At 34.3% G+C, this 12,077-nt stretch overlaps 2 protein-coding genes and 1 pseudogene across 3 annotated transcripts; all 3 read right to left on the bottom strand.

Moving 5' to 3' along the window:
- Nucleotides 1-52: 52 nt before the first annotated feature.
- LOC144548095 (acyl-coenzyme A thioesterase 2, chloroplastic-like) lies at nucleotides 53-2,743 on the bottom strand (annotated as a pseudogene). The gene is made up of 5 exons (XR_013509242.1): nucleotides 2,146-2,743; nucleotides 1,551-1,791; nucleotides 622-1,106; nucleotides 297-425; nucleotides 53-202 (listed from the first exon to the last, which is right to left on the bottom strand). The product of XR_013509242.1 is annotated as an acyl-coenzyme A thioesterase 2, chloroplastic-like (transcript).
- A 1,689-nt stretch (nucleotides 2,744-4,432) lies between these two features.
- On the bottom strand, nucleotides 4,433-7,205 carry LOC144548096 (acyl-coenzyme A thioesterase 2, chloroplastic-like). The gene is made up of 5 exons (XM_078296784.1): nucleotides 6,681-7,205; nucleotides 5,978-6,155; nucleotides 5,173-5,666; nucleotides 4,937-5,065; nucleotides 4,433-4,748 (listed from the first exon to the last, which is right to left on the bottom strand). Exons 1-5 carry the CDS (start codon nucleotides 7,146-7,148, stop codon nucleotides 4,596-4,598), a joined length of 1,422 nt encoding a protein of 473 aa, XP_078152910.1. The 5' UTR covers nucleotides 7,149-7,205; the 3' UTR covers nucleotides 4,433-4,595.
- Nucleotides 7,206-7,900: 695 nt separating this feature from the next.
- On the bottom strand, nucleotides 7,901-8,638 carry LOC144548185 (histone H2B.7-like). Its single transcript, XM_078296889.1, has one exon. It carries the CDS (start codon nucleotides 8,537-8,539, stop codon nucleotides 8,135-8,137), a length of 405 nt encoding a protein of 134 aa, XP_078153015.1. The 5' UTR covers nucleotides 8,540-8,638; the 3' UTR covers nucleotides 7,901-8,134.
- Nucleotides 8,639-12,077: the final 3,439 nt, after the last annotated feature.

Genomic DNA, 12,077 nt, shown 5'->3' with positions numbered 1-12,077 from the left:
AATGACAGAAACAAGCTAACTAAAACAATGACATATATATATATATATATATATATTCTTCTTATGATATATTCTCAGCATCCATACGCTGAAGGATCCGTCGTGCCTCCTCTTCTGTCGCCAGAGCTACATTTCGGATCTTTAACCCGTTTTTCAAAGCCTCTTGGTCAACACTGAATGTGAAATAAAATGTGTTTGATACCTGCATGACAGCATTAATGACATGAAAAATGTATTCAAAGTAATTGTTAAATATGAATCCAGTTAACATGCATCTTTCTGGTAAATATATATACCTCACTGTTACGTAACTCGGGTCTGGTAACATGAGCCTCGACCTCTACATTGATCAACGGTTGATCAGGGTTCTCCAATTGCGTGTATAAAACACATGATTTGAAGCGAAGAAAATCTCCCACATCAACCTACACAAATCAAATTGAAATAATTTATAAATTTGACAAAATATCAAGCACCGATATGTGTACTGCTATTTGCTTGTACCATAAAATGAACAAGCATTAAAAGATGTATATTTATTTCTGAATAAATCTGAAAGGATGAACGAGGAATGGAATGCAATGACTGTCCAGAAAAAAAAAAAAAAAAAATCAAACTCACTGGCTTCAAAAAATCGACATGATCGACTTCAACAAAACACGGAGCATGACCAACAAAAGCATAGGTAGTAGAGAATGCCAATTCAAAGGCTCAGTGCATTAGAAATCCCCCGAAAATGCGACCGTGCAAGTTCCTCTGCTGTGGCTGACAAACAATGGAGTTCTCCAGTCTAGTGTCTCGTAACAAAATGCTATCTCGATCTGCTAATGCGGGTAGATCGCAGAACACTCTTCCCTTGGCCAGTAGATTTCTCATCCTCTCGGCCTCCTCTCCTTCAATGGAGAGCGTCGGGTTGTTTTGTAGAGATTTTGTTTTTGCATCTTTGTTTGCCTTCCTTAGCTTGTCACGCATCTCTCCTTCTCTGAAGAGTTGTTTTTCCCCATCCGTTTCGGGCATGAGTCGGTTTGCCGGAGCTGATTTTCCCGTTTCGGGGTCACGTGCCACAAATGTGAAGTTCGCAGATAGAGCAATCGGATTTGATAACCCTAAGTTATGTATAATTATATAAAATTACAACCATCAGCCAAATATTTTTTAAATTTAGTACAAATATTTCTTCATTTTAAATTTAGTACAAATTCATGTACATTTTCTCAATATGAAAATGCACATGAAGATCAAAATTTACAGTCTTTATTATTCTTTTAGATAGATAGAAAATCACTAGTTTTGAATGATCCATAATTATTAAATCAAGTGATTTTCTACCTATTTAAGAAAATTAGTGAAAAAATTCTAAAAAATATAAAATTTGATTTGCAAGTACATTATTATATGGAGATTATGTTGAGTGGTTCAGATTGATTATTTGGATTTTGAAAACAGAGATGTAAGTCCATAGTACGGACTGCTCTGTAATATGCATACTACCATATCCTTACTCTTCTTTTTCATATTATTTCTTCTTTAGATATATAATAATACTATACTTGTGCGATAAAGTTGTGATTTTTCCCATATGCGATTATCGGTAGCTCTTGTATAGTTAGCACCGGGAGGGAGTTGTGTAACTTCAATTTGAATGTCAATGGAAGAACGACTGACATAGGTGACGGCACTGGATATTTTGAGATCAGTATCAGTATAAAGTGGCTTCTTTAACACAATCCTATCTACAGATGCTGTCACTAGCAATAATGAGTTCTTCATGCTATTCTTGTCAGAACAGTGCTGCAAATTGCATGTTTCAGAATCAATTATGATAGTTTCAAATTTTACTTAGTAATGTAAACATTGAGCCATTAATCACCACAACAAAATTCAGAAAGGATTATAATTTTGCATTAGTTAGACTATTTTTTTACTAAAAGCTCCTAATATGACTGAAATTGCAAATATTATACCTTCAAGCTACTTACTGGTATTATAGGTACCAATTGCCAAAAGCCAAATTTTATAGACCAGAGTGAAAATGACAAGGTCTTGATATTTACCAGTATTTCCAATTAATATCAGAAACTAAGCTTTTAACTTCACATTTGCAATTAAATTAAATAAAGGGGAACATTCGAAAGATATATATACCTTGAAAGCAATAGTTCCAGCAAGTGCATCAAGGTCCTCCAACAATTTCCCAATTCTGACCTCATTTCCTGGATCCCTGTACTGTTCCCTCAACACATAATCCGTTGAAAACTTGTAAATCACGCTGGTACGACTTTGCGAAGGAGTTTTAATCAGCAGTTCGCTACGTGATGGTGCCTCCTTGGATGGTGCATCAACTGATCTCTCAAAAATACTAGACCTAGCCTCCCATAGTGCATTTGTCACCGGTGAATCATACCTGCCAGGCCATAGGCTGATCGATTTCCGCACTGAGGAGCTTGCATCAATTGATCCATGGATAGGACGGGATGATGATCTCTCTCTTTCGGTTTTTATATCGGTTGATTTTGGTTCGGTTTTGTCTAAATTTGGGGTGGTTGAAGAGATTGGTCTTGATAAAATGGTGAACAAAGAGGATCTTGAGATGGAAGAGAGGCTTTTTGTTGTTAATCTACTGATATACATTTTGCATATATCTAAGAAAGAGAGAGAAGTTATATAAAAACAATTATGGTTGTTTAATTTGATATATTAGAAAGATTGATTTTGAACTTTTTAAGTGATGGCTGAAGCAAGTTCTTTTTTATTTTTTATTTTTTAAAAGACCATCTTAATTTGGATAGTCTTAATATATATAGAAAAATATGGAAGCGTAAAGAGAAGGCACCACGCCATGCATAAAACATTTTGTCATTTGTTTGATCAAATATTTAGGATTAAACCATGTACTTTTAAAACACCAGATTCATTCCCTCTATTATATATATCATGCCAAGTAAACGCACACCTTCCAATTGTACACACCAGGCGTGAAGTTCTCCGATTTTTTAATTAATAGAAAATAAATAAATAAAATATCGAAATAGGGGTATGATTTGGTGAAATTTGAAAATATAGAAACATCCGGATGGCATCACGTCCAGCTAATATCGTCTCTAACCAAGCAAACTTGTTAATTTTAAAAAAAAATCTGGATCTGTTCAGTACTGTTCATTGTATTTTTTTTTTTTTTTGTGGAGTTAGAAGAACGACAAAAATTTTCTAAATTTTCTAAATTCTACCCCTATTTCGATATTTATTTATTTATTTTCTATTAATAACAATAAAATTTCTCCGGATTCTTCCATTAAGAATAAGTATGTAGATATTTCTCTCAACTATTTATTTATTAATTTTCAGTATAACTCGGATCAGTTCAGAAGCAAGAGCAGAGATGTTTTCTTTTGGAACTACTCTTTGAATTCAGATAACTTCACATACAAAATCAATTTGAGTGGAGAAGGCGTTAAAGAAATCATTAATTAAGGAAATCATGTTATATACGCGGCCCAAAAGAAAAGTGGGCTTCGGCCAATTAGTTTTATTATCCATTTTGATTGCTTTAATTCAAGTTGATTATTTTATTATTTAATTTGTATGTTTTATTATTCACATCAAATATCTTTGCCAGAAGTTCACCTCCAAAATTTATTATTCATTTAATCGCTCTGTTTTATTATTCATGTTGATTATTTATTTAATGAAAGTTCGCCTGAGCACCACTAGAAGTAATTATTCATTTGAAGTTATTTGTTATTCAATATGATTGCATTTGCAATTCGTATTCTTTTTTTAAATGTCTGTATGCTATCATTAAACTCAAAGTTTACAATACAAGGGAGTTCTTGTATGGTATCATTAAACTCAAAAGTTTGCAATACAAGAGTTGTCGTACTGTACCAGTATGCATACACAGAAAGCATAAAAACTTTTACATGCTCAGATGGCGTACCAGTACATACCAATACACTTGTCAGTTTCATTTACTGTAGATAATTATGACGTCTACGAAGTGAGATGTTCCAATTTCATTCTGATTTTTTATAAATTTATCTTTTTATTTCATATTAATAAAAAAAAAATCAAGATTTGTTAAGTACAGTGTTGTAAAAACGCCCGTTTAGGCCGATTAATTGGTTGATTAGTTGTTGGCGGTGACCAAACCGTCATGGATTCTTCTGACTAATCAGACAATTATTCCTAAATATGGCCGATTATTTCTGATTATTCCTAATCAATCGCTTGGCGATATCATGCCCGTCCAATAACCACATACTGTTATTTACAACACTGGTTAAGTATAGTCAGTACTTGTTGAGATATTTGGTTGAGAGCAATGACAAGAACAAATTACCACTGATGGAATTCATAAATATTTATTTACTCCATAAAATATGATTATACCTTGCAAGCATTTCCCAAGTTAAAGACAAAGTGGCCACTATTATGAAGAACATATGATGTCTTATTTTGAAGGAACTAATGTTTGTATTGTAAACTTACAACATAAATCTTTTTTTTTTAGTCAATGGTTACATTCTTTGGTATTTTTATCTACCTTAAGTTCTCTGCAATGCCCAAAAGGCATGAAGGGAATAGAAGTTTGTTAATTATTGGCTACCATCATATAATTTCTCAGCATCCATGCGCTCTAGGATCCGACGTGCTTCTTCTTCTGTGGCTGGGACTACATTGCGTATTTTCAAGCCATTTTTCAATGCATCTTGGTTGACAGTGAATGTGAAATAAAAAGTGTTTGATACCTGTACAAGTTCATAAAATACCAGATTTAGATCAAGAAACATAGGTAAATGTAGCCAAAAATGACATACAAACTGTTTTTACGGGTTCGTATCATTCTCATTTTCACTCATTTTATTGTAGATATATATATTTTTAGTAAATTTTATGTATTAGAGAAATAATTAACTATTAAAAAATAGTATAGTACCTCACTGGTACGGAGCTCAGGCCTTGTAACATGGGCCACCACTTCTACATTGATCAAAGGTTGATCTGGATTATCCAATTGAGTGTATAGTACACATGATTTGAGCCGAAGAAAATCTCCCACATCAACCTGACCACACAAAATTTAACTAAATTGATGTAGGGTACTACTAAGAATAAAATAGTATAAGATTCAAAACAATCCAATTTAATAACCAGAAATAATGAGGCACTTACCGGCTTCAAGAAATCAACATGGTCTACTTCAAGAAAATGCGGCATATGACCAACAAAAGCATAGGCTGTAGAAAATCCCAGCTCAAAGGCCCGGTGCATCAAAAACCCTCCAAAAATACGGCCATGTAAGTTCCTCTGCTGAGGTTGACAAATAAGAGCATTCTCCAGTCTAGTGTCCCGCAATAAAATGCTGTTCCGATCCACTAGTGCGGGGAAATCACAGAACACCCGCCCCTCAGCCAATAAATTTCTCAGCCTGTCCGCCTCTTCTCCTTGGAAAAAGTGTGCAAAACCATTTTCTATACCTTTCTTTTGTTCCTCTCTCTTCCTCTTTCTAAGCTTGTCTCGCGCCTCCCTTTCATTGAAGAGTTGCTTTTCCTTCTCAGTTTCTGGTACAAGTCGGTTTACAGGTGCTGCCTTTCCTGTTTTTGAGTCGCGTGCCACGAATGTGAAGTTAGCAGTTAAGGCAATTGGATCTGACGGTTCAGAGTTATCTACAGTAAATGAAACTTAACAGTCAATTGACAGCATCTATCTTCTTTACAAAATAGAATAGCACTGGTAGCAGCAGTAATGTTATAATACTACTATTTTAGTAGAAACTTTGAAGAAAGAAATATAGCAAGAATAAAAAAGAATTTTAAGTAAAACTATTACTACCTATTTCAAATAGTAACTATAATAAACAATGATGAATACAGTTCCATAATAGAGTAGAATATCATGTTTTGTCTTTTGAATAACAAGTTAACAACCATACATAAGAATAAGAATAATAGCAATGATACAAAAGACTTGTAGGTACCAAGTGGGAATTGGGTAACTTCGATTTGAATGTCAATGGATGAACGGCCGACATAAGTAACAGCACCAACTATTTTGAGATCAGTATCAACCCGAATTGGCTTCTTCAAGACCATTTTATCCACGGAGGCTGTTACTAACAATAATGGCCTAGTCGTGCAATCCTCGTCAGAGCAGTGCTGTCACACAATTAAGTGAAAACATTAACAACTTGCATGCTTGAAATCATAGAAAACTATTAGGTTTCAATAGTTAAAGGATCAGGCCGAGTGCTCTATAGTGATCATATCATGTCATGCAAAATCTTTTGTTAATTGGGATTGAAGTTGTACAAATCTGCATGCACCAGTTTGAAGCTTAATTTGGCACATTATTACTATATTCAAACAAGTCATGTACAATTTTACATTAGTTGGAGGTTTTCTGATTAAAAAATCCTGACATTGACCGATTTTCCTTTTAAAAAATTCTAGGAACTGAAATGATAAGGCACCAAAACTTCAGAATTTTTTTGTTTAAATTAACCATAAACCCTGATTTAAGGGATTAGTACCAGAGGCATACTGTGGGAATCCAACAAATAACGGGGTATACAAGCAATAATTGAGTTTCTGTTGTTTAATTGAAACAGTTAATACTGTGATACCAGTGGATAACACAGTTCTTAAAAAATAATAATAATAATAATAAGTGGTAAAATTTACCTTTACAGCAATGGTCCCAGCAAGCGCATCAAGATCCTCCAACAATTTTCCAATTCTAACCTCATTCGTTGGATCCCTATACTGCTCCCTAAGTATATAATCACTAGAAAACTTGTAAATTACGGTGGTCCGACTTTGCGAAGGCGATTTAGTCAACAATTCAACTTGCGGAGGTCCCTCTTTAGCTGACGGATCGAGCAATCTCTCAAAAATACTAGATCTCGCTTCCCATAGAGCATTCGTCACTGGCGAGTGGTACATACCAGGCCAAAGGCTGATCGGCTTGCGCACCGAGGACCCCGCATCGATCGCCGCGTGGATCGGGGACGATGGTGGGTCCATTTGCGGATTCGGGTCGGTTGACCTGGGGTCAACTGAAGAGGGTGAAGAGATGGGTCGCGATAAAATGGCGAAGAGAGAAGGTCTTGAGGAGACGAGGGATTTGAGAGGTTTTGCTGATGATCTCATGGTTTGTAAATTGAAACCATTGATTTAAAAGGAGAGCAAGGGTAGTTAGAAATCCGTGAATAAAACGGCAGAACTGGTTAGGTAGCAACTACAAATATTAAATCCGTATCACCCCAGGTACCTGAGGTGCACGCTATAAATCTGGACCGTTCTTTTCATATGGCACTAATCTTAAAGCTGAGCCCCTAAGTCCCAACTGGAATTAATCTGGACCGTCAATTTTTTCAAAATTGTACCTCAGGCATACCGGGGGGAACACAGACACACAAATATTCCCTTCACCCTTTTGAATATTGAATTATTTAGCTTTTCAAAAGCGAATAAAACTTTATTGGATCCAATTCATATTCTCGGCCCGAAATTGATTGATTGAACAAAAGGGCACAATTGGCCTTTTGGGCTGTGTTGGCCCAAAATTGATCCTATTACTGTCTACCAGTATGAACCTTTTGCATATTTTTTCAACTTTTTCATAACCAAATCTTTCAGACATTCAATTGAATCTATGTTACCTGAGACATTCAGTTGAATTGTTGAATACTATTTTTTAATATTTTTTGGCAAGACTATATATATTTTCAGATGAAGTTGATCATTTTTTAAACATTAAAATAAAAAAAACAGAATCATTCGTTGTTCAACTTGTTTTACTTTACAGCTCAGCAGAAACAGAGTCACAATCAACTGACTTAAAACTTGTTCAAAACAAATATAAAAAATATTAAAAAAAGAACTAAAAAACAAAATGCAAGTATTGGGAAATTGTCAAATTTCATTGAGGTCTAAATTGATGCCACATTTCCAACATTTACCAGTAATCACAATCACAAGTTAGCAAATTCCTCCATTTCACCTGGATCAAACCCAATATACATCCAGATCAAACACAAGACACCCAATCTCATCACCACACTAAACCCTACAATACCATCCAAGAAAACAAAGAAACCTAAACAACCAACTAAACACACAAATCCATCCCAAATCTAAGCACTGGTGAACTTGGTGACAGCCTTGGTGCCTTCAGAAACAGCATGCTTGGCCAATTCGCCAGGAAGCACAAGTCTAACCGATGTCTGGATCTCCCGAGAGGTAATAGTAGGCTTCTTGTTGTACCTCGCCAACCTAGATGCTTCACTGGCGAGCTTCTCAAAGATATCATTGATGAAGGAGTTCATGATCGACATGGCCTTGCTGGAGATACCAATGTCGGGATGCACCTGCTTGAGCACCTTGAAAATGTAGATCTTGTAAGTCTCAGTGCTCTTCGCCTTCTTCTTCTTCTTCTTGTCACCTCCAGCACCGTCTTTGGACGGGATGCGCTTCTCCGCCTTGGGTTTCTTCTCCGCTGGCTTCTTCTCAGCTGGTTTCTTCTCAGCCTTAGGTGCCATTGCTATTTCTCGAGAGATTAATTAGGTTTTAGAGAGGAAGAGAGGAAAGGAGAAATGCAAAGATTGGAATTGGGAACTTGTTGTGGGGGAGGAGAAATCGGGTCGGGTGCTCTTTTATAGATATTGGATTCGGGTTTTGATTGGTGGATTGGGGTTGGTGCGGATCGATGACGTGGATGAAATCTTGCCGTTGGTGCGTATACAGATCGAAGGGTGAATATTAGTGAGAGACCGCCGCATTGCCAAGGTGGATCCAGAGTATCCTCTCCAATATGTGTAAAAGATTTCCTTAACTTTACGGTTTGAGATTCAATCTCAGTTACTTTGAGATTCGCACGAAGTTAAAAGAACGGTCCAGATTTAGAATTTCTAACAGATTTCTTTTCAGGGTACCTGAGAGGATGTCAATTCTGACTTATCAATCTTTTTAATATTATAATGATGACAGATCTATTATCAAATTACACTAAAATTACTACACGATTATCAATTTTATTTTTTTATTTTCATAAACGTTTTGTCAATTTTCACGGATTATCAAAATAAAAATTTAATGTTAATATAATAAATCTCTCTATAACATGCTTATAGCTCAGAAATCTTCACCGTTCATATACTTCAAAAATTGCATGTTGCATGTTGAGTACATCTTTTGTATCAAATAGAAAGAGTACATTGTTTTTCATCCATAAAATTTTTTTTTCTTTCAAAAAACTGCACAGAGAATTGCAAAGGAAAAAAGAAAAAAACAATTATGGATCGGACTCAATGAGTTTGATACATAAAAAGATTGATTTTTTGTGACACAAAACCTTATGTATTTACGAATACACTGGCTAATTATATCCCCATTTTTACCACGAATTAAAAAAAAAATACATCACCATTTTTAGAAGGAAATTTTTTATTCATAAAAATTATAAAATTTGGACATACAAAAATAGAATACATCGTTTGCATCAAATATAGTAAGATCGGACTCAATTAGTTTGATCCATAGATTTTTTTTTTTCCTTTTAAAAAACCGTACAGGGAATTTGTAGAAAAAAAAGAGAAAAAAATAATTATGGATTTGATACATAAAAGAGTTGCTTTTCTGTGATACAAATTAAACCCCATGTATTTACGGATACATATGCGTAAATTCAGAGAGTTTTGTGCCGCAGAAAATCAATTAAAAAAACTATGGATTGGATTCAATAATCCTGATCCATAAAGAGATTGATTTTCCGCAACTCTAATTCAGAAGGGAATAAAATTTGAGTCATGCATCAGCTATTTAAGCATATATATAACAGAGGGTTTTGAGATCTATAACTCTTTAAGCATTTAATTTGAGTTATTCATCAGCTAATTCACTCAGCGACGTCATGCAATTAATTCAAAAGAGATCAAAGGCGGCTTTGCTTGTAGGTATAGTTTAGTGTGGCTTTGCCACAGTCAATGTTCAAAGGTTCTATTAAGCAGTTGCATAACTGTTGACTCTTGAGTTAGTTAGTCAAAAGGCAGTTGGATTAGTTAGCAACAGAATTAGTTCAACTCATGTAAACAGATTATTAGTTGAACTCATGTAACAGCTTTAGACTTATCTAGAACATAGCTGATGCTTATAATCATTTCTTATATAAGGAGATGTACTTCAATTGTAAAGAATTAAGAATAAAATAAAATTTCTACTCAAACTCTCTGTATCTTTCTATTTCTTTACCAGTACAATATATTGCACTCTGATGGGTTCTATTACTGTTTAAGCATATATATATATATATATATAGAGAGAGAGAGAGACGGGCTATGGTGCATTGCAATGCATGAACCCTTTTGTGCATTGCAATATAAATTATGGATTTAAAGTCCAATTAAACGACCAATCCGAACCGTTCATCTTGTTTTTCATATTAATATGTGCTTGGGGACCAAATTTTACATTTTTTGGAATTTTTTTACTATTTATTAAGCAATTTTTAAAGTCGCTGATCTGATGGTCCAGAAAATTTTACTGTTTTTTTACTGTTCACAGCAAAACAGCAATTTTCAAAAATGCTTAATAAATAGTAAAAAAATTCCAAAAAATATAAAATTTGGTCTCCAAGCACATTTCAATATGGATTAAACATCTAATGGTTCGGATCGCTCGTTTGGACTTTAAATCCGTGATTATAGTGCAATGCATAAGGGGGTTCATGCATTGCAATGCACCATAGCCCATCTCTATATATAATCTTTTGGAAATTTTTTATCTATAGAAATTATTAAATTCATATGTACGAAAACAGAAAGAGTACTTGATTTTTAAAAAATATAGAAATATCTGATTCAACATGAGTCTGATTCAAATATATGGATTGGATTCAATGGTTCACATCCATCGATATATATATCTTTTGAACTGTAAAAAGGAGAAATTTGTATCATATTTCATCAATCCTAAGTGAATCTGACTCATAGAAATGTGTATGTCACATTTCATCAATCATTAATGGATCTAATTCAATGAGCCAGATTCAAATAATTTTTTTTTAAATTCGATAGAAAAGATGAATGGTAGCTATCACAATTAATCAACCTAGAATGAGATCTTCATTATTGAGACCGATCCATTTCTAACCTAATTTTCAGTGGCATCTATATTTCATATTTTTCCATCAACGTTTATTTTAAAAATAAAATATATTGATGAATCTGACCATTGTGTGATTGTGTCCGACCCATATATTTGAATCGGACTCATTGAACCAAATCTTTCTAAATTTATTAAAAATGAAGTACTCATTTTGTTTTCATACATATTAATTTAATAATTTTTATAGAAAAAAAATTTCCTAATCTTTCTATCTTTAATTTCAACTTGTCATCTCATTGGTCCGTGCATGAGCTGTGTGACTGTAGATTGTGGAGAGAGACAGGCGGCTATTCTGAAAAAAGCCAACGGGGCACGACTGTAGATTTTGTAGGACAGACCTGATCAGCATCCACACAAGTACACAACATGTATAATTTTTATTCTATGAAACAAAAAATTAAATACGAACTTTATTTATGTTTTATTTTAATGTGAAATTTATATAAATTAATTACATCTTTATAAGATTCAATTTGATAGCAGGAAATGTCACGTGTTCCACCACTAATGCGTATCCCCTGTGTTACTGCAGAGGACAGAGTAAGCTCCAGTCGAGTCAAATTTTACACATATCTGCCTTAGATTTACAGAGTTCATTTAAATTTCATTCCAGATTAAAACGTACGGCTAAAGATTTATGGAATCTCTCAAAATTTGTGGCAGATATAAATGGACTTGAGCTTCCTTGATTGTTCAAGTTCTCATATTCTCATAACCTGATTTCAAAGCAGAGCTAGCCGCCATTGTCTTTTCTTGAAAATTGAGGCGGCTTTATCTCTTATTAAGCCTACATAAATTCTTGTGGGTCCAGCTGATGAGAGTGGCTTGTGCCAGCTAAGCATAACTAGCTCTATATAAGCAACATGATCTTACACTACTTGTATATTAATCCTATTGAGCTCAACAGATAGATAG

This window comes from Carex rostrata, chromosome 32, assembly GCF_964058835.1.
Source record: "Carex rostrata chromosome 32, lpCarRost1.2, whole genome shotgun sequence".
NCBI classification, from domain to species: Eukaryota; Viridiplantae; Streptophyta; class Magnoliopsida; order Poales; family Cyperaceae; genus Carex; species Carex rostrata.
Note: the sequence above shows the minus strand (reverse complement) of the source record. Positions and strands in the feature narration are given on the sequence as shown.

Coding starts and splice junctions, on each gene's coding strand:
- LOC144548096 (XM_078296784.1), bottom strand. CDS start 7,148: ATGAGATCATCAGCAAAACCTCTCAAATCCCTCGTCTCCTCAAGACCT. Junction 6,156..6,680: donor CTGGGACCATTGCTGTAAAG/GTAAATTTTACC, acceptor ATTGTGTGACAG/CACTGCTCTGACGAGGATTG. Junction 4,749..4,936: donor CTGAGCTCCGTACCAGTGAG/GTACTATACTAT, acceptor GAACTTGTACAG/GTATCAAACACTTTTTATTT.
- LOC144548185 (XM_078296889.1), bottom strand. CDS start 8,539: ATGGCACCTAAGGCTGAGAAGAAACCAGCTGAGAAGAAGCCAGCGGAG.